A 25,919-nucleotide genomic window follows, 5' to 3' on the forward strand; every position below is an offset into this window, starting at 1 on the left:
GCAACCAATTATTGTAACTTAGATTGTGAAATCTTGAAACTTTTGTGTATAAATATGCTAGGAAAAGTGACTATACTCTTGCGAGCTTGGATGAATTAAATAATGCCCCTTGCACCCTAATGTGGAATAAAGAATGCCTGCATTTTAATGCTACATTGGTGTTAAGAAGTTTTTCTATTCACAATTTTGCTGACAGTATTTACAGCAAATTAACTATGATTAGGCCTTTTGTTATTGTTCACAGATAGTGTTGGGTCATTTTCAGATCATCCATTCTCAGGATCAGGTAATGATTACATGTGTTACACTAAGGGATTGTATATCAGCTACAGCTCTGAAAGTGCTAAACGCAGTTCATGTTCAAAAGGTAATTTAGCTGCACTCCCTAATAAGCAGGGACCTTTGAACCGTTCTCTTCCGCATAAAACCAAAAAATAATGTAAGAGTTCAAACGGGGGTGAAAAATGGCTCCTCAAAGGCAGACTGCTTTGCTTTGCACCCTGTTTTGTTGTATAGCGTTCATCACTTGCAGAGCAGAAGGTAAGATGCAAAATCTGTTATTATTGCTGCTGGGGAAGCAACTGCACTGATGAGTTGCAGTGTAGTGATTTTTGAGGGTAGTACATCTCTCATACTTTTGTTAACAATCTGCAATAGTATCCTAATAAGCTTGATACAAAAATTACTGGTTTTGTGAGATTAAATAATTTCTGAGATTATTTTATGGAAATGGAACTTTCTGACTTTTGTAAAAGGTAGAAAGCAAAAACATTTCCAAATTATCTAAACAAAATACTTTATAGATCCTGTTGGATTGCAAATTTAGAAAATGTTAACTATTTTGGCAGTTGCTGTTTGCTCTGAAATTTGTTTTTAAGCTTTATGTTCTTGCACAGTGAGCAAACTATGCCTTACCTAACTCCAGTCATCACTAGCAGAGCCAGTTATGGGAGTGTTTTTCAGTGGGTGTCTGTCATTGCACAAAAGCAAAATGACAACTGAACAAAATGGAAAGAAACAAGCTGAAATCTTCTAAATTAAGCAGTCAATAAAAATGCTTTGTTGAAAAGTCTGTCTGATAATAATGATGATACAATTTAATTCATTTATTTTTTACCTTATGTGTTACTTAGGACAGACTGGTACTGAGCCAGAAGTGACCATCACACTTGGACGGCTCAAAGGGAGACAAACAAATGTGAAGGGGACAGACAGACTTGTAAATGTTTTCCTTGGGATTCCTTTTGCAAAAGCACCTGTTGGATCCTTGAGATTTTCCCCACCTGAACCACCTGAACCCTGGGACGATCTGAGAGATGCAACTTCTTACCCACCACTGTGAGAGCCATTCAGTTCATTTGTATATAGGACCTGCTCATGTTTGTCAGTGTTGTCATGTGGTCTGATTTTTGGTAAGGAGCTTGTATTGACTGGTAGTGAATACACTGCCAGTACTGAAATATTTCATAAGAACTGTGCGACTGGGAACCACAAGCAATTTCTGGGAAATTCTTGTCTTTGGAAATCACGTTTCCTCATTATATTGTGCTAAGATAATTCAGATTTTTAAGTGCAAGTCTAGAGCTGTGCTTTTACAGGTTGCACCTCTAATCACATATATGTAACACAAAGTTCAAGCACCCAGTGGGAATTCAGTCTGTGGGGCAAAATAAAGTGTATTTTCTCTATCATTGTTACGTTGCTGCTATTGCAGTTTTATTACTAGTAGTCACACTTCATTTCTTTTGTGAAGATGTCCTCAAGATCTGTCCATGTTGAAAATAGCTGAAAAAAACTTTAAAGAAAAGCACCTTCCATTCCGAACTTCTGAGGACTGTTTGTATCTAAGCGTTTACAGCCCTGCTGGTTCAAACAAGAAGGACAAGTTACCCGTACGTAAACCCGCTATACAAACTTGTGTTGTACAGATTTTACACCTAATGATAGCTCGTAAGTCACTTAATTGCTTTTGAAAATACGATGCTGCATTAGAAAATATAATATTGTTATGTAAAATCAAAAGTCCCCTCACTTAAAATTCAGTTCCCATTGAGCTTCGGTGATTTGGAGTTCCTAATTCTCTGATGTTGTCTTTCTTTTTCAAATCAAACCTATCAAGCAATGTATAAAAGTGTGTCTCACCCTTTTTTCCCTAAGGTAATGGTGTGGATCCATGGAGGCAATTTTATATTTGGTGGTGCTTCTAGGTATGATGGTTCTGCACTATCGGCCTACGAGAATGTTGTGGTAGTAATAATTCAGTACAGACTTGGACTCCTCGGATTCCTCAAGTAAGATGACGTATTTAACTTTTTACAAAACTTCTTACCATGTTTAAAGCATTGGTAGTTTTGTTCTCCAAATTAGCTGAACTGTTATAGCAGCTTCCTACTGTTACAGTGGTTTAAAGGTACATAGTTCACTGGCATCAGGAGGACTTAAGAGCATTAAGAAATATCCATCAAATCCATTGCATTGTCATTTGATTGTAACCTGCTATCAAATCATAGCTGGGCTTATTTGGTTCTGGATAGAATGATTGTTCTTGCCTTTACTTCAATCCATTGGTGTGTAAAGCAAAACACCATATAGTGTAAAAGCCAGGAATCCATCTGTGTATGGGTGAATGGACAGTAGAGGCAAGTAAGTCAGTGGGGCTTCATTCTGACTATGAAGGACTTTAGGTCAGTAGGCTACACAGATCTTTCCTTGGCCAGATATGACACTTTGCAAAAAATGTAAGTTGGTGAGGTTTATTCTGGTATTAGAAGAACTACTAATCTTCTTGAGAGGGTGGCTTATACTCCTTTTCTTTCAGTACTGGTGATGAACATGCTCGTGGTAACTGGGGATTTTTGGATCAAGTAGCAGCTCTTCAGTGGATCCAAGAAAATATTGAACACTTTGGTGGAGATCCAGGATCTGTCACACTCTTTGGTGTATCTGCAGGATCTTGCTCTGTTTTTGCACATGTAGGCATGCAGTAGATATACTAAAAAGTAAAATCTTAAAAAAAAAATCTTCAAAAACTCAATTAGTGTAACATTTCATGCTTAAACTGATTTTTCAAAGTAAGATTAATGGCACATTTTGCTATGTCTGGACACTTCCCCTGTATGCACATAAAAATGTGTAATTCCCCACATAATCCAGCAGTCTAGTCAAGCATAAAGTTATGGGATAAGGACCTTAACATAGAATAAATACTTTCTGTTCTTCCCTTCTTGGCAGGTTTTATCTCCTTTGTCTAAGGGTCTCTTTCATAAAGCAATATCAGAGAGTGGAATTCTATTCCCTCCTGATAAAGATTTACTTCTTTCAACAGATCTTAAGGTAGGCTCTTTTTTATTATTATTTTTGCATTTTAAAGTCTTTATAACCTAAAATGGAATATCTCTTATCTGATAATTTGGTTAAAAGAGAAAAGGGGAAAATCTGATTGCATATTATGCAATAAATTGATCATATTTATTCTCATGGCATACCTATAAATCTATAGATTAGCACTAAGTAAATTTTCATTCAAATAGTCCATTTATTTTCAGTCTTACCATGCTTGTTAGGTGCTGGAAATAGATTGTACGGTTATGTGATTACAATATCTGTGGGCTAATTTAGGTATTTTCAGTTACACACAAGCCAAGCTAGGCATATGTCCATTTTCATGCACACTGTAACTTATACAGTAACAAGCAAATTTGTCATAGAAAGTTTAATTAGAATCCAGAAGAGGCATTCTGTTTTTATTCAGTTATGTGTTTTTAGGGAGGGCTTTTGTTTCAAGTAAATTAATTTTACAAAGTGAATAAACAAATCTCTAAAATTAAATTCACCTCTATAAGTACCTTTTCATTTCTCCTCCTGAAACACCAGGTAGTAATAATGTAAATCCCTCATAAGCTGATTTTCTGAATTATCTTGCATTATTTTATTTATGTTACAACCTCGTATTATCTCTACAGCAATATTTGTTGTAGAACAGCGAATGAAAATATACCAAGAAAAACAAGTATACCAGAATGAATTCAGTTTGTGATCAAACTGTAGTATTTCTAGTAAAATAGAATGCTTGAAGACCTGTCAGGCTCACCTAAATCAGCCCTTAAATAAAACTAATAACAGTACTGTGTATGACAATTTTCTGTTTATAAATTTCTTGAAGACCACCTCACAGCTGACAGTTCTTTTCTTTCTTAATAATTTTCAGAAAATTGCAAGTATATTTAAGTGTGAGTCAAGCAGTTCACTCTCTCTGATAAACTGCTTAAGGAACCAGGAAGCAAATGATATAGTCTTTAATAGTACGGTAGGTGAAACTTTACTTAGTAATGTATTTTTTTTAATGGCACACTTGCAAAACTTTAGCTTAACCTCTGACCAGAGTTCATTGTTGGCGTGTTCCAAAGTTGGTTTTTTCTTATTTTTTGTCAGAATATTCCCTAAATATGGAAATAATTTCACATAATTTCTCTTTGGAATTTTCAATGAAGTGTCACAACACCTGTAAAGCTGTGAGCAAGGCTCAAGTGTACACTTATTTTAATGTCAGAAGCAGCACAGGATCAGGAAACCATTACATTACTCCATACCATGACCCAGCCAGACTAGCATTTTATACAGTTGTGCAAAACTGTGAATTTATGTTACAGTGGCTGTAGATGCTCAGATTTCATAAAGCCCTTTTTTGCACTTGGAACATTAAATGTGAACATTTTATTATGTGATTTGAAGGACAAAAAGGAAAATACTGTTAACAAGTAATGTGATCTTTATTTCTCCTCTTTCAGGATATGCCATTTCTACCCTTAGTTTTGGATGGAGTATTTCTTCATAAGTCACCTGAAGAGATATTGGCTGGGAAAGAATTTAATGCAGTCCCATTTATGATAGGAGTCACCAACAACGAATTTGGCTGGAATATTAGATCTGTAATTTAATGGCTACTCTTCATTTTTTTGAATATTTGTGTTAACTAATGCAGGCAGCTCTGAGAATATATTTGCTGGTAGGACACATTTTAAGTATGGCCAAAAGGTTTTGCATGGTTAGAAACATGCACAAGGTAAACTTTGCTTGCATTATGATTCTGTAGTGACCCAGAAGCAGTTGGTCACATAACACTGAGACAGGCTACATCCTTGGGACATCAATTTTATACAGTATTTCCTTATCCTAAAATTTTGATCCTTTTTCCAGGCAGACAGAGGAAAATGAACACAACAGTCAAGGGCTTATTACTAACAAAAAAAATAACAAAACCAATCCTTCCCCCCACAACACACAGATGTTGCATGCACAATATTCAGGATCGATACATAGAACGTTCAAAAATGCGACATTGATCATCTTAAGCAGCTTACCTTTGTGTCATTATGAACTCTGACTGCTGGTTGTGTCACTGCCCTCGTGTTTCTCGTTACCATGCAGAAAGTTCTATTGTTTGCAAATCTCGGCTGGGGACCGCGTGTGGGGATAACACGAGTGTCCCAGCCGCTCTCAGTGCATGAATTCTCTCTCATATGAATTCCATGGGTAGCTCCAAAAAGTAAGCAGTTGCTATACAGTGGACAAACTGCAGGGGGTGGATTTGTGTCCTCTCTCTTCCTTGTCCTCTTTTCTTCATTTCCTAAGTATTCATCTGTGTAGTACAAAGCATTTGTTCTGAATCTACAGAGTAACTGTGTGTCTCTGTGAGTCTGCTGGTGCTGAGCCCAAGAGGAAAAATGTGAAGTGAAATTGTTCTAATTCAGTTTCCAGGCAGGAGAATCATTTAATGTAATGGTCTAAAAGAGGAGGAGCATTCCCTTATCTTTACTTCAAAGGGTTCGAACAGCTGGACTAGAGTCAGAGAGGCTGCCACTGACTTTAAAGATCTCCCCTGACAGAAAATAAGTCTTTGAGACAGAAGAGGATTTCGCTTCAATTCTGCCCTAGTGCTTTCTAGTCTTAGAAATTTCTTAACAATGTGTGTTGATTTAAGGATAAAATTATTATTATCATTATCATTTTTACTATCATCATCATCATTATTATTATTTCCTTCACCAAGGGAAAAGTACTGCAGTAAATGCAAGCTTTTCAAGACAGCTGCTGCATCGTACTGCACTTTTGGGTAGGATATGATGCTTCAAAAATAAACACCAGTCATAAGAATAAGTGGAATAAAGTAGTAAAAATAGTGGAGAGGTTGAATGGCCCTAATATCAGCTTTTTTTTTTTCTGTGCAGACATCAAAAATACCAGGTCTGAAGGAAATAGGAGATAAAAAGTCAATCACTTCAACTTTAAAGATTTTACTACCAATGATGGTAAGAACTGTTGCACTAGTCTGATATAAGAAGTGAAATATCTTTTTAATGCATAATACCAGACTTGTAAAGCTTGGTGTTCTCTAATTTGCTGCTTGAGTCACAGTGTTACTAAGACTTGCGGTCATGTTATGCTTTGGGGAGAGTACCGGCAAAGTTGACAGGACTACGGTGTATGAGGTTACACGGAAACAGGATGAGTCAGGCCTTGGGTTTAGGGAAATGCCTTTTCCTTCTAGACCTCTGAACCAATACTTTTCTGTGTTTGTACGTAAGATTGCTGCAATAGTGTCTCTAATCTTATGATATCTGATGGCTAATCTCTTGGCTGATGGGTTTCAAGGCAGGATTTTTCAATATATTTATATTAAATTAAATGTAACTCCTAAAATAGCTACTGAAAATACTTCACACTCCTAGTTTTGAAGTGTATTTTTGAAGCAGCAAATTCTAGCACTAAAAAATATAAGCTGTTTGGAGATCCCATTGTCTTGCCCTGTAGCCTTATAGTCCATAAATCTTTCAAGGACTCAGAAAATTTACTTTTGTTATTCCCACCTTTTTTCTTCTGAAGAAAACAGAAGCCACAGGTCTTTTCAGGAGAAGCTGCTGGATCTTTGTTGATTCCTGTAGAGTTTTAACCCATATAAATCTATTGCAGATCTGATCTGAGGTGGTTTCTTGGTTTTTTTGGTGTTGGTGTGTTGGGTATTTTGGTTGTCTTTGGTTTTGTTTGTTTTTTACCCCACAAAAAGTCTGAACGGGATTTATTTACTATCATGGTTCCCCATCAACATGGGTGCTACCCTGGACCTTTGTGCCTTTGCAGAAGTTTAAAATATGACACTTTTAGTTGGTCATTCAGAGAGAGATAATTTTTCTGTTTGTTTCTTGTTTCCCCTTTTTCTCTGAGGCTGTGTCATCAGAGTTTCTGCCTGTGATAGTGGATGAATATCTAGGAAACACAGATGATCCTGCTGAGCTACGGGACAGATTTCTGGATTTGCTGGGGGATGTAGGAATTGTCATGCCATCCATTAAAGCATTGAATTATCACAGAGGTGAGCTAATGAACACCAGTAGGATGTGCAAACCTCTTACTACATGGTGTAGTAGACACAATGATGTAGACACAAATCCTGTCGTGTGTAGGCACATTTTGAGATTCCCACTGGGAACTTGAGGGTAAAGAGTGATACAGGGCTGCAGGACTGTGTGAAGCAAATGTGTGCACTCCTTTATCTTTGTACTAGTGTCTTGCACTTACGCTCCTAGTCACAATATAATGAGAGCAGAGCATGATAACACAGGTAAATATTTGCTAAGTGAAGTATACAGGCTTAATGATTAAAACATATTAAAGCAACCCTGGAATTTGTCCTCTGGCCCTCTGCTACTTGGGAAGTCAGCAGCTCTCTAGTCTGGAGATTTTCTAGTGTTATAGTGTAGACAAACAATGCCAAAATACCCAGAACTGGAAAATAATTTGATGTAACTTTCTTTTCTCTAAGTTTTCCTGGGGCGAATCTTTCATTTTTTTTGTGTAAGAGCTGCGAGTTTTTAATTTTTAATAAATACTCAAAATACATATTTTAATGTAGCATTACATTAAAACTCTACCCAGTATAAAGATTTGGGCATATTAAAGTAATCTTTTAAACAGCAGATGTCAGCTTTAATTTATGCATCTCTTCTTTAGCTCTCTAAATGTTATGTTTTCTAGAGTCTGGAGCTCCTGCCTACTTCTTTGAATATCAGCATCGGCCTACTGCGTACTGGGATAGTAAACCAGAGTATGTGAAAGCTGATCATGGAGATGAAGTTGGATTTGTCTTTGGAGGACCATATCTGGCTGGTGAAATTCAGCTACGTAGTAAGGAACATTCAATGTTCTTATAAATTATAAATTACACTTATAAATTACTCTCATAACACTAGCGCTACTCTTTTCAGTAGTGCTACTTCCATTTTTAATCAAAGTGCATATATTAACAGCAAAACTGAAGTATAACTCTTTCTCCTGTTAGAATCTGTTTAACACTAATTTACTGTCTTCTCCATTCTTTGCCATGTAGTAATGTTTTGATTTCTGCCACATATAAAAATTATTTTGTATTTTGTTTCTTAGGTGAAGTTACAGAGGAAGAAAAGAGCCTTAGTAGAACTTTAATGAAGTACTGGGCTAACTTTGCTCGAAATGGGTAAGAATCATGAGATTCATGAGACACATTGGTTTGTACTGATTCCATTGTGAGGTAGCTGTTTTGTTAATTCAGTCTTAATTGCTGTGATTGAATTCCTCTGCGACTGAAAAGGGCATTCACTCTTTCTTTCTTGTTGTTTACAGAAATCCTAATGGTGAGGGGTTAGTTGAATGGCCATCTTATAACCTAAATGAAGAATATTTACAGATAAATCTGAAACAGAGGAAAGCCAGAAAGTTGAAAGAAAAGAAGGTAGACTTCTGGAGAAAGGTGATGTTTGAAAAGACAAATAACAAAAGAATGGAACAGAAGAAGGTTAATTCAGAGTTATAATCTACAGTCTAAACATGCAGATAATATCCAAATCATTAGGATAGTAAAAGAAATTACTTGAAGTAACTTTGAGGATAAAATTATGTTTTCCTTCTTTTCAGCTTTTCTTCACCATTGTCATATTTGCAATTATTCACTGTAATAATTCCAATTGAGCTATTTCCCATTTGTGACCTTTTACTTTTTCTTGGATTTGTTTCATCACTTATTGAATATAGTTACCAAACTGCCCTAATGCTCAGGTTTTTCTACCCCTTTCCTGTGACTGAAGACAGAATGTAGCAGCGACTCTGTTTTAATAAAGTGAAATTAATAAAGACCTGATTTGCAAGTAAAACTGTCTTTTGATGTCAAGTGTATCAGTGGTTGTACAGCAGTTTTGGTCTGATTTACATACAGAAATGTCCTCTGTAAAAAAAAAAATGTTCTGCTTTTTAAGTTGGTTTTACAGCAGAGTTAGTGTATTTCTGACTGTTGTGATGCAACACAGTGATCTGTACAGTGTGATCTGTAACAAGCTGGAATTGACTTCTCTCAAATGTTAGAAGAGGGAGAAATGGTCTCCACTGCCCACATTTTTTCCCTTTTAAATTTAGCAATAAGTCGCTTAGAGAGATCCATGTTGGTAAGATTATTTTCACACTTTCTGTCTTTTCCATGGTGGTTTGTATTGTGCTCCAGGCTGTTCTCTGCGCCATCAGTTTCACATTCTCTGTTTGCACTGGGTCACAGCACTGGAGAGAGATTTGTTTGTACCAGAATTATTCCAGTGACTTTACCAAATGATATGCACTTGGACTGCCAAGAACAAGTCTTGAACACTGCATTTCAGCGTTGTCAAAAACTTTCTCTGCTGTCTTCTTTGTTTCCTATATCTGGCTCCTAGGCTGCTCCAGCTACTCCAGCTGCATTCCTGACCATATTGCTACCTCACAGCAGAGTTATGCCACTCCACAGATCCTACAGGGCACTCTGCATCTGTTCCACCCTTCTATCTTCTCCTCTCTGTGTTTCTGGAAGAGTTTAAGATAGTTCTTAGCTAATAATGACCTACAGAAACTAACTGGCCATCCTTTCTGTCTGAATGACTTTACTGGAAGAAATAGGGTGGGATTTCCTACATCTTTCTGCCCAAATGCTGTTGCCAGTCAGAACTCTTGGAGGTAGGGTTAGACTGTTAGCACAACTCCTCTGCTAAGGAATTCTGTCCCTTCTTTGTTCTAGCTAACATGTATTGTGATGGGAATATAATCTCAGAACATCCTCGATAGATTTTCATTGCACATACAATTTCCCTGAGGTCCTGTACCACTCCCTTTGAAAGGAGATAAACAGGCAGCATTGTAGGTATATGTACAGAAGATATGCTTGTGTATGTTTTAAGTGCAGTGGAACTGACCTCTTATGCACAGGCACAGTGCTAAAAATAAATCACAGTGGAAAATGTCAAAAGATTTGTCTGCTTAGGGGTGAGTGCTCTGATACTCCATCCCATCCCGGAGACATCCTGATGTGAGATTACCACATGCTAAAGAGGCAGAGTGTTAAAGCTGTCGAAGCGCTAGCTTCATAGACTCTAAGTTTTATACACTCCAGCTTCATTGAATACTCACCAGTGGCTGAGTAAAAAAACAAAGTGACCCTGTTTTACACACAGACTTGTGAACATTTCTACCGTACATACTTGAAGCAAAATGTAATTGTGAGCTCTAATGTAATTATGGACCTATAAATATGATATTTGTCTCTATTTTTCACCAATTGAAATCCAGAAAGGTAGCAGTACATTAAAGTATAAAGACGCAAATGTCGTTATGTGGCAGGATTTCTTTTTAATAATTGATGCCTGACCTATGCATTATTCACTGATTGAGGGTAAGCTGCAAAATGTTCTCTCTTAAAATCAGATGCCAAACTGGATTCAATAATTCCACTTGCCAGGAATGTAGATTGTCTGTAGAATCTGTCTCCAGATTCCACAGGTTTAGTCTATGTCACTAGAGTAAGAGTTTCCACTTTTGAGGTCATACTTGTAGATCTATACAAACTATCTACAGAAAAGGCTGTAGGGATCTAAAATCCTATTTGTTCATTATCTTATTTTAAGTAAGATTGGCAGAGTTTGCAGAAACCGGTAATATTTTCAGAATGGCTGCTTTGTTTGGCTTTCAAGTTGTACACCTCTAGGACTGCGGATGGGATATGGGCTGAGACATTTTGCAGAATGGGCACTTGAAAGAGCAGTGGTGAGCAGAACAAAGAAAGATTGAAGAGTAAGGCCTGGAAAATAGAATAGCAAATTATGGGGAAAAATAAAGGGAAAACAAATGAGAAAGGACAGAGTTTAGTAAAACCAGTGAAGATCAGGAGATAGAAAATAAATTGTCTATGGAGATAAAGTTTGTTTCAGCAAAAGGAAAGAGCAGCAAGCAGAGCACAGAATTTGACTTTGTAGCAGAAGACTCTTCCTGTAGTTTGCAGGTCACAAGTGAGTTGAGGTGTACATGCCCTTCAGGATGGAGGCTGAGTCACAAGCCGGGGGGGGGCGGAATTCTTGTAGTTCCACCTCACGTGGGAGCCATTTTCCCACACCAGGAACCAAAGCAGCCCAAGGTAAGCGGAGAAGGCGAGAGAATTTGCAACAATATTCAAGCAGGTGAACAAGAGTGCAGAGTAAAGTACACAAGCACAGCCATAGTACACAGGACAAGTAGGTGCATAATTATATGTGCCAAATAATTTAATGGCAGTGAGTCTTCAGAGCCTACTTAGCTAAAAACAACGACGCAAGCAGTACATTAATCTATAGAAATGCTGTCTCTGACAACTGAGAGTTCTCATGATACAAAATTGTAAAACAGCCTTTCTGGGGCAAGAGCTATGGAGCCTTGCCAAAAAATAAGTAAATATATTATTAAAAAAAAGCAGAGTCCAAAGCTTACATAAAACTAACATCTCCTTAGTTATGTGGGCAGAAAGTCTCTTTTATTTCTATTCAGCTCTCCCCTATTTTTTGTATCATGCTCCAATGTGAATTCACACAGAAGTCCATAAACCCTCCTGGTTTTCAGAGGCATTAAATGTGCAGTTACCACCCAAATCCTTTACTATTGTTCACATGCTACAAAACTGAGAAATCATCTCTTTAGCATTGCAAGACTCTTGTATTGTGTTAGAATCCAAACATCCCTGAACATGCAAGACTGAGTAATAGGTGGAGTACCTACTCTGCAGGAAAAGCTAAAATTTTTCTAGTATAGTTTTTATTAAAAAATATCCTTTTGTGAGAATAAAAATCCCTGAACTTCTACTTCAGCAAAAGCACATTTTTCAGGAGTATTATTTGAAATTTTGCTCTTTGTGGCTATATTGTGTGTTTCTTACATTGAGATATTAATACTAAAATGATGTAAACTGATGTAATAAAGTAAAAGAGTAGTTCCCTTCCTGGTCTCTCCACTGTGTAGTGTATGGAAATCCTAACTTAATTGCAAAAGATGGCAGTATTACAGCAGCAGGACAAATCTCCTGGTGTAATAGAAGACTGTTTTCAAAGCATTTTAAAGCACATAGTTCATGGCAGAGATTTTGTGAATACTAGTGAGCCAGTATGAAACTTGTGGGGTCACTGTGCAAGGCAGGAGTGTCCCTGTCCCCATATGCAGCTGAGCTGCCATGCACTGCCCTTGCAGGAGTGGCTTACAGGCACGGGAGTTGCTCTAGTTGCATGCAGCTCGAGCTTCGTTTTACCTGATCGGTGTCTGCCTTGCGCAATAGTTACACTTAACCGAGTACATAAGGCAGCACACTGAGAAGGTAAATATGTGACCAGCTTGCAAAATGGCGACTGGAAAGGACACATTGCTGCTATCCTGCATTCTCACCGTCGGGGTCACAGCACTTATAGCTACTGGTAAGCTTCAGAAGAGTTTTTCCCTATTGCCTTCTATAAGGAGAAAGAGCACATATGCAGCTTGCTCACCGAGGGGAACTCCTGCTTTATCAAAGGACCTGGACACCCAACCTTGCTGCATAGAAAATAGCTCTTAATAGCAAATGGTTCTTAATTTCTTTTCGTATTCTGTTTTTGGTCATTTGTCTTGTTTGCCTTTTTTTGCAAATAGCAAAATCAAGTTCCTGTCCTAAAATCTTGGGTCCTTCTGAGGGGCCCACTGAGCAGCCCACTGTACCACATTTGTAATTTGATATTGAGAACTTTTCACATAGATCTTAAAATTAATCTTACCTAAATGGTAACAGTATTTGTATATGCCAAACTATTTTCAGGTATGTTAGAAGATTTTCCTTTTGACTGTACATACTATTAAGGGTCTGGAACGTATTTTGCATGTTCAGAAATCCTTTTCTTACGAAGGATTTTACTTTTCTTAATGAGAGCAATTTATAGGACTTTTAACTAACAGCCTGGATCAAAAAGGACTGAGATCTATATGCAATTACTAATGTGTGGGGATAGTAAGACAATAGATATGATGTACCTGGGGGAGAGGATATGTACAAACAGATGAGAATGAAGGCTGAAATAATGCCAGCTATACTGATAACAGTTTGTTGAAGCCTTATGTATGGAAGTGAATTGTTTAAGCAAACAAAAGGTGTATAATTAAACAGGTAAAGCTCTTAGAAATCTGCCAATTACTTACAAATAGACCAGTTATGTGATTTTTGTGCTCACATCCCCCAGGACAAAAAGCAGAGCAACCAGAAGTGAGGACCAAATATGGGAGAGTCCGAGGGTACCAATTCGAAGTTGAGGCAGCTGGGAGGAGTGTAAATGTGTTTTTGGGACTTCCTTTTGCTAAGCCTCCGGTTGGACCACTGAGGTTTTCTGACCCACAGCCACCTGAGCCATGGGAAGGTGTCAGAGATGGCACTTCCTACCCACCAATGTAAGACAAAACCAAAAACATTGATCTTTTTGATAATTTTATATTATATGCAATTCCAGGACACTGATGTACAGGGCAATCAAAAGCCACAAAGACAGATTCCTTGGTGCTATCTTGTTGCCACCTGTAACTCTTACATTACAATGCATTTCTAAAGACATTTTTATAAGCTGCTCTTTTTATTAAAAACTGCCATCCAATGGGCATCAGTGATGAACTAATATGAACCAGCACTTTGCCAATAACGTTCTGTTTTGGGAGCATTTGGCCCCATTTGGGGAGCATTTAGCAATGTTTATAAACTGTAGCTTTGGAGCAGAAACAGAAGCTGAATAATGTTAGAATAAAGTATTAGAAGAAAAAAAATGCTGAGTGAGTCACATGCTCGATAGGACACATAAGAAATGCAGACCAATTCTAGCCAATGTTGTAAATGTCTTACTCCATTTGTACTACTGGCCTTGTTTAGCACCTCAAGCCTAATACCTATCATTACAATGTAAAAGGTTATTGAAGGGGTAAAATAATTCATTTGCATTTTCATTGAAGTAATTTATAGCTATATATATTTGCAAGTATACTTATATAATATTTTGAAACAGGCAAAATTATATCTGCATGTCACTATGTACTGCTGTAGACTGTGGCTCCTTTTTACAGATCTCCTTAATGTCAGGTCAAAGGATGAAAATATATTACAAGTGAAAACAATATTTTAGGTTTTCTTTTGCCAACAATCTAGAAATGTACTAGAGATTGGTTTCTAATTTGCACTTTATTGTGGAAAAAAAGCTACACTTCATAGCTTTGAGGTTTCAGTTATTTCTGTTGTTGGTTATTTTTTCATTTCTTCAGGTGTCTACAGGATAAAGAACAAGCACAGGTTTTTTCGGATGCTATTACTAATAGAAAAGAAAAAGTTCTTCTCCAAGTATCTGAAGATTGCTTATACCTAAATGTGTATACACCTGTTTCTACAGAAAAACAAGAGAAGCTGCCTGTAAGCAAAATCATTATAAAACCTCTAGCAAAATTATTTTACAGCAAACCTACAACCTGCACTATATGAAGACTTACAGGTGCAGTTTTGTAATGATGATCAAGTTACATGCTTTGCCTCAGTATTTGCTGAGGTTTGAAAGATACACAAAATCTTATTTCACAAATAAAATTTTATTGACATTTTATCTAGGCAATGTTTGATTTAATTTGTGAAAAGCCACGAGGCACTGATATAATGTAAGTATTTAATAAAATCAATCAATGCAATTTTGTAAGACTGCAGGCCTCATAGTCGAAAGATTTCTACCATTTGTGAAATGTAATCTGAAAGAGTCAGGATCAGAACAGCACAAAATAGTATATTCTGATGTATATTTAGATTTTTATCACTGGGAGCTCTTATCCGTGCTGGGTTGTTTCTGGTTTTGTCTTTCCAGGTCTTTGTATGGATCCATGGAGGTGGATTAATTTTTGGAGCAGCTTCATCATACGATGGTTCAGCATTAGCGGCCTTTGACAATGTGGTGGTGGTAGCAATTCAGTACAGATTAGGTATTGTTGGATATTTTAGGTAAGATATTTCATCTCTGTTTTTGCTAAGTGATTTCCAAAATTATGTGCGCAAAGCCTTTGTGAAGAGACGTGCAGAATACTTGCTTATGCAAAGAAACCATATGTTTCTTAATTACACATGCAACAGTTGGGAACAATTGACAAGTCCTAACTCAGCTTCCAAGTCTTCTAGTTTGATTGGTTCTCTAATCTCAATGCTTTCTGAATCATTTATTTTTCAGTTGTGTAGAGAATGGCAGCTGATTTCTTATACCATAGAGTGTATTTTTCTCTGTATTTTTTTTCTTGCATTGAGAATTTAAACAACTCTATTGTTTCTTTGAAGCACTGGTGATAAGCATGCCCGAGGTAACTGGGGGTATTTGGATCAAGTAGCAGCTCTTCAGTGGATTCAGGAAAATATCGCACATTTTGGAGGAGATCCAGGATCTGTCACTATAGTTGGAGAGTCTGCAGGAGGGATCAGTGTTTCTGCTCTTGTAAGTTCAGAGTAATATTGAATTTTAATTACTTAGGGGAAAAAAACCCACTGTCCATGGTCGTTTTTATTACCTGCATGAAAAGACAGTGAGAAAGGGATTGTCTTACAGTAAATGACACATCACTGTGGGATGCAATGTGACATCAATATCAATACAGCTTCTAATTGATGAAAATGTTCTTTTTATACTCAGATTTTGTAGTTCAGACCCAATGTTGTTCCTTATCTACTGAATTGAATTTGGGGTGAGGCAGGGGTGGTTGCAGTGCCAAAAACCTAAAAATTTATCCTTGTGAGAAAAGTCCTTTAAGAGGACGTATTGCCCGTTTCCTGTTTGCTTTGACAGTCACCTGTGCAAAGTAACCCACTGAACAGTCATGATATCTGAACTAGATGTGCATTTTGTGACCAGTCATGGTGTAACATTTTTACATTGACACTGAGTGCATTGGCTAAGAGGTGGTTCTTCTCCAGTCTCACAATTTGGTACAGACCATGCAGCGAAACCAGGGTTCAGTGATACATGTGATAAAAATTCCTGTTTCCTAAGCTCCTGCCCTTTGGCCAAGAGTTTTTTATTCCCCTTCTGCAGCACAGCTGACCTTTATTCGCTCCACATCTGGCTTGCAGTGTGGTTCCATGAAGTCCTGGAAGCAAGGTGCTATGGGAGGGGAAAAAGCAGGCAAGAACTCCTTATCCCTGATAGTGCTGCCAAAGCCCTTTGCATAGCTGAACTGTGACCAGAGGCTACAGAGTAACAGTCTTATGACCTTTGTTTTCAGAACGTTTTAAATGGTATTCCTGATACTGAAATTCTAAGTTGGTGGTCAGAACATAATGCTTGTCATGCTTGTAATTCTTGTTCTGGTTTTTCACAGGTCTTATCTCCCCTGGCAAAGGGCTTGTTCCATAAGGCCATTTCAGAGAGCGGTACTGCAATCAGGGCTTTGTTCACTGACCAGCCTGAGAAGGAGGCACAGGTGGGTATTTTGTGGTATTTTTAATTATTTTCCAGATAGTTTTGCATATCTTAAGCTGTTTATTTCAAAATGTAAAAACAGGTTTCTTTCTTGTGAAACTATGACACAAAGACAACATTTCAGTGTGCAAAAAATACATGTTTAATGATGATTTGCTTTTCAAATACCCAAATATCCACATATGTCTGAGTGAAAGCAAAAGACTAAGTAAGTGAAGAGAGAAGCCAGGGAAGAATTATGAAATATAAAGTAATACTAATACATGTACTGTCTTTGAGAAAAGTTGAGCTATAATATTTGGGTGGAAAATGCCACCAGATTCTGAATACTCTTCTCTTTCCACCTGTTTGATGCCTATTGTGTGCAAAGAAACAACACTTTATTCGATTTGTTTGTATTTGAAAAGAAGAGCTGACTTCAACCCGCTTCAAGCCTTTTAAAAAAAAACAAAACAACAAAAAAACCAACAAGAAACATATTCCAGAAGCCTAGATTTGATAATCTGGGATATAAAAGAGGCAAGGTTATACTGAGCTCTGTCTCTCTAATGACAGCTGTTCCTCCATCCAAAAAGACATCTTCAAGAATGGTATCATGTGCTTTTTGTTGCCATCTACACGATTGTATTCTGACTGTGCATTGCTCTAATTCCCTTATGTCATCCTGCCTTTTCAGCCCAGCACGTTTTTTACCAGACTATTTCTGTATCAAAATACTCTGGAGGAACATGTTTTGTCCTTCTGCTCAGCCCAAATGTGAAGGGTTATGAGGGCTTCCTATTCTCTACCTCTTCAGCTGAAACATGTCTGACTTGACTGAATCTTGTTTAGACTCCCCCCTGCTGGACTCAGGCTCGGTGGCGCACAGAGCCTGCTATGGGAAGTATATGAAGAAGTGTTTGTTTTTATTAATTGCAGAGAATTGCTACTGCCTTTGGCTGTGAAAAATCCAGTTCGGCTGCAATAGTTGAATGCTTAAGAGAAAAAACAGAAGAAGAGATAATACAGACAACACTAAAAATAGTAGGTGAAATTATACTCCTTGCATTTAAATGACATTTCAGATTTTATCATAGTATGCTATCTGTATAGTATGTAATATTAGGAGAACTTGAAGTGAATGTAACGTCTGACTTTCTATACCTTTTCAGGATTTTACAACATTGCGGCTATGCTATACTTCACCTGAAAAATGTGAACAGGTTATTTCCTTTTCATTCTGCATGGACTTTGAGCCATTTGTGTTTCACTGTCATGCTCTACCAGAGGAAGGAAAAGAGCGTATGAAAAGCCACAGTTTCTCCTGGAGAACTTGAAAATTAATTAATCCAATACATTCTGTCCTACTTAAAATTTCTTACCATAATGCTAGCTTCCATGTTCCTTTGCAGTTTCAACACAGAAGTTAGATTTTCCCCCACTGCTCCACACATCCATAATAGGATTGAACTAACTAAAAAGAGATGCCAATTGATCATCATCACCTATGTTTTGCTAACATTAAAAAATATAATGCTAATCTTCACAGAATCTTCTGTCTAGTGCAGAAAACATGTCAGAGAAAATTTAGGGATGGTTTGAATACTGTTACTTCTTACATTTTCATTTGGCACTTAATTTGTTTTTTCTTTGTAACTAACAGTAAAAATCTGATTTTTTTTTCTAGAAGCAAAATTCATGTATTAATGAAGCTGCTTGTTTGGGGTTTTTTTTTCCTCTCCAGCCTTCCCTGTTCGTCAGTGCATCTGCAGACGGTGTATTTTTTCCGAAGAGTCCCAGGCAATTACTATCTGAAAAAGTGATCAATGCAGTCCCATATATAATAGGAGTAAATAACTGTGAATTTGGATGGGTAATTCCTATGGTAAGAGACTTATAATGTCATTATTTATATATTATTTTGTTCCTATAAGATTTTCTAACATATATGATTCTCTGTATCATGCAGATGATGAAATTTCCTGCTTACACAGATGGTCTGGATAAAGATGTTGCACGTCAACTTTTACAGGGCTCCTTACCATTATCCATTAAGGTAATGGACCATCTTCAGAATAACCCAGTGCTGCTGCTTCAACGGCCTGGTTCTATACTAGTACTCCTGAAGAGGTATATTTCAGAGGCAAACTTTGTTCTGTTTGACAGCTTCCTACCATGGGGCAGTAATGGGCAGCAGAAATGGTATATTCATGTTGCCACTAGAGATGGAAAATACACTTAAAATTTCTATCCTAAATGCCCCACTTTTTAAAAAGGAGTTCTGTGGAAATCCAGAAGTTATTCAGGTACTTAAACATAGGTCTCTTGTGACATTTTAGATACCCTGGGTTATCCAAGGCATGCACAGTACTGGCAGGTATGACACGAGACCTGTAGAACACACCCTTTCTGAAGCAGTAGCTGGAGACTAGAAAGGATAACCCAAGATGTCTAAAATGGCACTGTTTAGGTATCCTGAGTTTTTGCTTCCCTGCAATCTATAAACCTCTTAGCCTTCAGGTTCCTTTGTGGTCCCCTGAAACTACTAAATACGAGAAAATGCAAATTAGTAGGTAAGAATTAACAACTTCATAAACATGGCCAGTGCTTGCAATGGATCCTTCAGTGTCACAGACATCCATCGTAAACGTGGAAAGGCAGAGCCCAGGCTTGTTCTGAAAGGGAGTAAATCATGGCCAACTAAAACAACAAATTAATTTTATTAAATTCAACAGGATTTATTTTCTCTTATGAGGGTTATTTCCACAGAAGGGAGAACAGACTACCATATCTATTTATCAGCATCACTGACTGATGTTTATCTAAAGATGTTTGATCTTTATAACTTGCAAACCTCTTTGCCCTGAGAACATCTATATCCAGTAGCTGTGTAACTCCCAATTCTGAGCTCTGAGCCACACTGGCACAGTAGAGGATATTCTCTGAAAGAAGGTAGTGTTTGGGGTTTAGTCAGGATGCACAGATGGCACTCTCAATTAGTGCTGTTACTCTTTATAATATTCATCATCATTATAAGAAGAATTTTTGTTGTTAATTTCAGGGTGTTACTTCTGAAGTTCTTGATCGAGTATACAATGAATACATAGGGAATGCAGAAAACCAGGCTCAAGTGCGAGATGGTCTTCTTGATGCACTAGGAGACTCTTTGTTTGTTCTTTCAGCCGTTGAAGTGGCTAGATACCATAGAGGTGAGTCTCTAATTCAGTATCTACTAGAAGTAATGTATAATTCTGTTTTGGGGTGTGTTTTTGGACAGTATTCATCACACTTCATTATCCAAAGAACTGATAGGTTTTTCATTTTATCAAAATAGCCTGCAATTAAAGTTTATCATTGTTGGTGGCAGGTATTTTCAGCTCTCAAACTAACACTCTTCTGTATATTTTCTACTAGATGCTGGCAACCCAGTCTACTTTTATGAATTTCAACATCGACCAAGTTCAGCGACAGGTGTTGTACCAGAGTTTGTAAAAGCAGATCATGCAGATGAGATTGCCTTTGTCTTTGGAAAGCCATTCTTAGCCGGTAATGTATCCATGCTCGCTAAAGTATTCCTTTAAAAACATCATCATTATTAGTATTACTTACTGGAGGGCTTTTAGAATAAACTTTTCTCTCTTCAAAACATTAGTACCAACATAAGCATTTTCTGTCTTTTGTAGTAGTTACTTTTAATTAAATCATTAATTTGCAGTTCTCTCCTAGAGCTCTGTTCAGGTAAAACTCCCATAGCTTAGACTAACAATTAGTACTGATTACATTCTGTTGGAATTTATTTAGCTGATACTAATTTAATTTTTAATGTTTCCATTTCATCTCTCACTTTGCAGGGCATGCTACAGAAGAAGAAAATAAACTTAGCAGAACTGTTATGAGATACTGGACTAACTTTGCTAGAAATGGGTGAGAATTATAGTGCTAATTATAGCTCAAGTTTTGTCTGTGCTGCCTGGATCATAATAGCAATATTTGGCAGAATTTAAGATAAAAGTTGAAGCAAATTTTTTCTAATCTTAGTGATGCAAGAAAAACTTTTTAAATGAACTTGCAGACTAAAAGAAGAAAAAAATATCCAAGAGCTATTACTCCATCTGCAATGGAGCTTTAGATCCAAAAGTAATGACAATTATTAAACATTTTTTATTACAATGATAAGCATTTTGGTAGAAAACATCTGACTATTCAGGTACTAGAATCACATAATCTGAGCCGGTGCCAGTTTTATAATATGATCTCAGCCTGAGCAGCCAGAGCGCAATTGATAGGTAAATGGAAAGCTAACTTTTCATTATATTATTTCCAGAAATCCCAATGGAGAAGGCTTGGTCCATTGGCCTCAGTATGACCTGGATGAAAGATACCTGGAAATAGACCTAATGCAAAAGACAGCAAAGAAATTGAAAGAACGCAAAATGGAGTTTTGGACACAGCTCACAAAAGAAATGATGAATGGAAGGAGAGAACATACAGATTTATAAGAGTTGAGGAGGGTACAGTTTGCTTTTAAAACCCAAAGTAAAGTCAAAGATAAACTAGTTTCTTAGGATGCAGAGTTTAATAATCACCTTCTAACTCTATTGTTTAATCTGTTGTCATGTGAAAGGAAGGAATCAAGGGAAAATTGGAACGTCTGTGGGACTAAAATCACTGTTTAATGAAGCAAGCAGAAAAAACCCACAATATTTCAGGCTCAAAAAGACCATGGTATCTACTCAGTGGATATCAGAACTCAATAATGCTCCTGTGAGAATGGGGGAATGAGGGGAAAATAGGCAAATATATTGAAATCTTATGTAAGAAATGATCTATTCAGAATAAATCATAAGTGTCAGAATACATTATATGCTCATTTCACTTTTATTTCAGAATAGAATGGTAAGTTGACATTCTCACACCCTCTTTCTACTTTCTTTAATTGGATATAGCTTGTAGAAAGTAGAGCATCAATCAAAAAACATCTGTGATGGCCTTGACATCTCGCTAAGGAGGACAGAAAATCTCTACTTGTTTTCTTGTTTAGTAAACTGTTATAAATAAATGTTGCTTTTTATTTTTTTGGAACTTCCTTTTCTTTCACATAACTGATACAGGCTAATTCCAAGAGGTTAAATCACACCATAAAGCCAGAAATGTGCCCAATTTCTTTCTTAAACCTAAAGGGTTTCAGACATGGATTTTCCAGCTTTCTTTGCAGGACCTAGGTCTCAAGGCTCTAGGGTTTTCACAGACTACTCTCTTGTGTGATTATCTGTTCTTCAACTCTTTCTCGCAAAGAATTCAGGGAGGAAGCATTGCTGGCAGGACAGGCACCCACTGAGATGGAGGGGACAGAAAAGTATGATGTTGTTCACGGCATGTTGTTAGCTCACCATTGTCTGTGGGCCCACAAAGGGAAGACTTGCTGATGTGAACAGCATGCACTCCCAGGCTTTCTCCTTTCGAGGGCACTAGGAGCTGTGACCACATTTTTGGCATATCTGGAATGCATTAGGGCACACAAATAGTGGAGTGGCTTTTTCATAAAGTTACATGACAAGCAAGATACACCTGCCAGGCACAAAGGAATACACAATGTAAGCATCCAAGAATCTGTAAGAACTCAAAACAATACACAAACAGCGATAAATTAGCTCTAACTACCCCCTTAACTGATGCTGAGCTCACTTTCTCATCTCCCACATGCCACTGACTGTGGCTACTCTTCCCAGGAAGGGCTGTCACAGCAACACATCGGCAGCCCAAGTTCCTGCCTTCAGGTGTTGATTTCGGGAGGTTGTCTTCTTCTTCCTCCTCATCTCTGGGTTCACTTGGGTTTGCTTTTACACATCAGTGGATTTTGAGCAGTGTGATCTATACTGAGCCTCTGCCTGGCTGTCCCTTTGTGCATTTTTTCCATAACTTGCAAAAAACACTAGTTGTTACCATTACTTGCAAAAGGCCATCATTAAGTAACAGCTAATTGTAGCAACAATGTTCAGCCATACTGCTAGTTCTGTCACACATTTCTCAATGCAGCATATGGGGCACACTGGGCGTTTTATTCCTTCCCCTGTAGGGAAGTATCCAAAGTAGGCTTTCAATCCATTGTTGGTTTGTTTGTTGAATTAATGTTTCTGTCCTTGTAGATTGCTACATTATGTCCCAAGCCACATTTTATTTTATATCTTTAATATTAACGGTCACTTGGTATAAATATCCAGTTCAGCTCAAGGTAACAGTATATATACATTAAATACAAACATATTCACTGTGCACTATTTGAAGGAATTCTTAGCAGTGTATTTATTTGATAATATTCAGCAATAACTGCTGCTGTTGTACTGTTTTTCACATTTTGTCAATAGAACACTTAAACTTTTTAAAAAATGTGTTAATTATATATAATTTTTGTAATTGCCTTTCCAAGTTGGTGATCACAGGTTCCACAGAGCTATCTCAAAAGAGTGGAGTTGTAGCCAGAACTCTGATAGCTGACTATCCTGAAAAACAACCTAAAGTAAGAAATTTAAAAATGTATATTCTTCCATATTTTAGCACTTTGATGGTGTTCAATATTATTACTGACCTTTTTAATACTGTGGCTTTCCACATGTTGATGCTTCCTGTGAAAAAAAAATCCATTTGCACACCGATCCATGACGCACACCCATTTACGATACTGCTTTGTTCAAACTTGCAAATATTCCATTTTGTGCATGCTGTTGTAACTGATTTATGTCACATCTTTTACATGAAACATGACTCTGGCCTTCAGCTATGATGAAAGGAATTGGAGTTCTGCAAAATCCCTTCACGTTCCCAGCACTGTGACTCAGTTGCTGAAGAAAGTACTGCCCAATGAGGGGTGTCATAGTTAATACAAGAAAATTGTCAGTCTTTTGTTATACTGATTGCAGAGAATTGCAATTATGCTGGCAGCGAAAAACTGGATTCAGCTGCAGTTGTTCTTTGCTAAAGAGAAAAAAGAGCAGAAGAGATGGCAAAATTAACTCTAAAAACAGTAGTTAGTGCTGTACTTTGTTTTACAAGACAGAAAAAAACCTCTAAAACTAAGACAACTTGTATCAAAACCATTGTATGACACTTGTTTGACTTTTGCAGGACTTCACAACAGTGCACTTGAACAATAATATTGCACCTGAAGAATTTGGACAGGAACATTCCTTACCCTGCATTTCAGAATAGAAGTGCATTTATCACGCTAATGTAAACCATTAATGCTTTTTTTGTTTGGGTTTTTGTTGTTGTTGTTGTTGTTTGTTTGTTTTCTCTGGGAATGGTTATGAACCAGTCAGACACACAAATGCCAAACAGGAGAGTTAAAATTGCAAAAATGGAACTGAACAGCTTTGCATAACTCATTGTGTCACCCCTGTCATCAGCAAGGCACTTCCTAGCAGTTGGCTGATTTTTTAATACAGTGTGCAAGAAGGAAAGATGCGCGTTGGAGGAAGTAGTACAGCATTTAGCAAACCTTTCTTGGAAGTAGAGTAATTGAGAAAGCTTTCCTTTTTCCAATACTGATCTTTTGGTAGTAGCTGTTTCATCTGTTGCCATGTGCTGGCTTGTCAGTTCTTTTGCAGTCTTACCACACAAGATTATTTTGACTCTTCCAACCAAATTGGTTAACAGGTCACTCTTTGTCTTGAGCATTCAGCATTTAATTCTTGTGCAGTACTAAAATTATGTAAGAGAAACTAGGCACAAGGCCTGAAACTTAGTTATCTTTGATGTTATAACTAAAAATGGGTCACGCATGTGATTTCTTTAGGTCAATACTAAGAAAGCTGAATTATCTTTCCAAGCAAAACCAACACGTAAATAACAAAGGTGTATTTTTTTTCTGCAGCACCCTCTCTTCATTGATGCAGTTGTGGATGGTATATTTTTCCCTAAAAACCCATCACTGCTGCTAGCTGAAAAAAGGATCAATGCAGTCCTGTACATAATAGGAGTAACCAACCACGAATTCAGATTTCTGCTTCCAGCTGGAAGATGCATATAATGCCCTTTATTTATATGTCGATTTATTAACTATTCAGGAGCTTAAGAGCTCACAGAAAACATTCTTTTTATTCTGCAGATGCTGAATCCTTTTGCAAAAGGATTGGACAGAAATGTAGCATTCAAGCATAAAAGAGCAGAGTCTTTCACAGTAAGAGGCAATTTTAATGTGCTAATTGACTTTTATCTAATGAGGGTTGGTTCCTCAGATCTGCACTAGTCCCTCCTTTGTTTTCCCTCTTCATTTTCTTGGATACAGACACTGCGGCAGAATTCTCAGGTACCATGATGTCCTTGGTCTAGGTGCCAGATGGGGCAGGCATTAGGTTGCGGTTTAGGCTGTGCAGAGGGTCCATCTGTTCAGGGTCCCAAGGCTGGTCTCCAAGCTCCAGGAGATGCTCCACGTATCTGAGGAGAAAAACCAATCCCAGAAGTGAATGGAGTGAGCTGGAGATAACTCTGTGGAAACTCACAATAAGGTTATTCAGACTTTGTTTTCTTTCTGTGAGAGATTTCCACACACGGAAAGCAGCACGCATTGCTGACTGGCAGTACCTGAGCAGGTATAAGTGTCATACCCTTTGAGCTCCTGAAAACCTCTTGCTTCCAAGTGGAGTTTCAACAGCTAACACCAAAACACCAGCTCTCTGTTTGGGTTACTTATTTGTTTATTAGACAATCCAGTGAACTTTAATAAACTTCAGCATCAACCAAGTTCCACTAAATGTTCAAAACCAAACTTTCTAAAAGCAGATAGTGTAGAGGACATTGGGTTTTTACTTGGAAAGCCCTTCTTGGCAGGTATATGGGTCTGCTAAATAATTTGTTTACTCATCTTTTGTACTTGAGCACTGTTAAAAGCATTTCTAGTAAAATAAGAAATCGTAGTATTCTTGCAGCGTGAGGTCTGACGCTCTGCCACGACCTTCTGTGCACGAAAGTGCGCTCCAGAGCGGGTGAGCAGCACACTGAGGAGAGGCTGACCTGGCTTTGCCCGGGTGGGGCAGGTCCCATCCGCCCTCCTAAGTACCGAATTATCTCTGTTTCTAACGATCGTACTCCGGAACTCCGTACTCGGCAGACAAGCTCACAGGACACGGGGCGAGCGACTGCCACCGCCCCTGG

At 37.6% G+C, this 25,919-nt stretch overlaps 1 protein-coding gene across 1 annotated transcript; it reads left to right on the forward strand.

Moving 5' to 3' along the window:
- The first annotated feature begins 417 nt into the window (after nt 1-417).
- Nucleotides 418-21,268, forward strand: LOC104535541. Its single transcript, XM_010180331.1, has 27 exons — nt 418-540; nt 1,134-1,338; nt 1,754-1,892; nt 2,158-2,291; nt 2,819-2,972; nt 3,232-3,333; nt 4,208-4,306; nt 4,788-4,928; nt 6,228-6,308; nt 7,222-7,369; nt 8,032-8,181; nt 8,437-8,509; nt 8,656-8,827; nt 12,701-12,758; nt 13,551-13,755; nt 14,611-14,755; nt 15,195-15,328; nt 15,656-15,809; nt 16,690-16,791; nt 17,709-17,813; nt 17,942-17,992; nt 18,514-18,654; nt 18,739-18,825; nt 19,831-19,978; nt 20,184-20,315; nt 20,621-20,693; nt 21,094-21,268. Exons 1-27 carry the CDS (start codon nt 465-467, stop codon nt 21,266-21,268), a joined length of 3,384 nt encoding a protein of 1,127 aa, XP_010178633.1. The 5' UTR covers nt 418-464.
- The last annotated feature ends 4,651 nt before the right edge of the window (nt 21,269-25,919 follow it).

This window comes from Mesitornis unicolor, unplaced genomic scaffold, assembly GCF_000695765.1.
Source record: "Mesitornis unicolor isolate BGI_N332 unplaced genomic scaffold, ASM69576v1 scaffold1803, whole genome shotgun sequence".
NCBI lineage: Eukaryota > Metazoa > Chordata > Aves > Mesitornithiformes > Mesitornithidae > Mesitornis > Mesitornis unicolor.

Coding starts and splice junctions, on each gene's coding strand:
- LOC104535541 (XM_010180331.1), top strand. CDS start 465: ATGGCTCCTCAAAGGCAGACTGCTTTGCTTTGCACCCTGTTTTGTTGT. Junction 8,510..8,655: donor GCTAACTTTGCTCGAAATGG/GTAAGAATCATG, acceptor TGTTGTTTACAG/AAATCCTAATGGTGAGGGGT. Junction 15,329..15,655: donor GGTATTGTTGGATATTTTAG/GTAAGATATTTC, acceptor GTTTCTTTGAAG/CACTGGTGATAAGCATGCCC.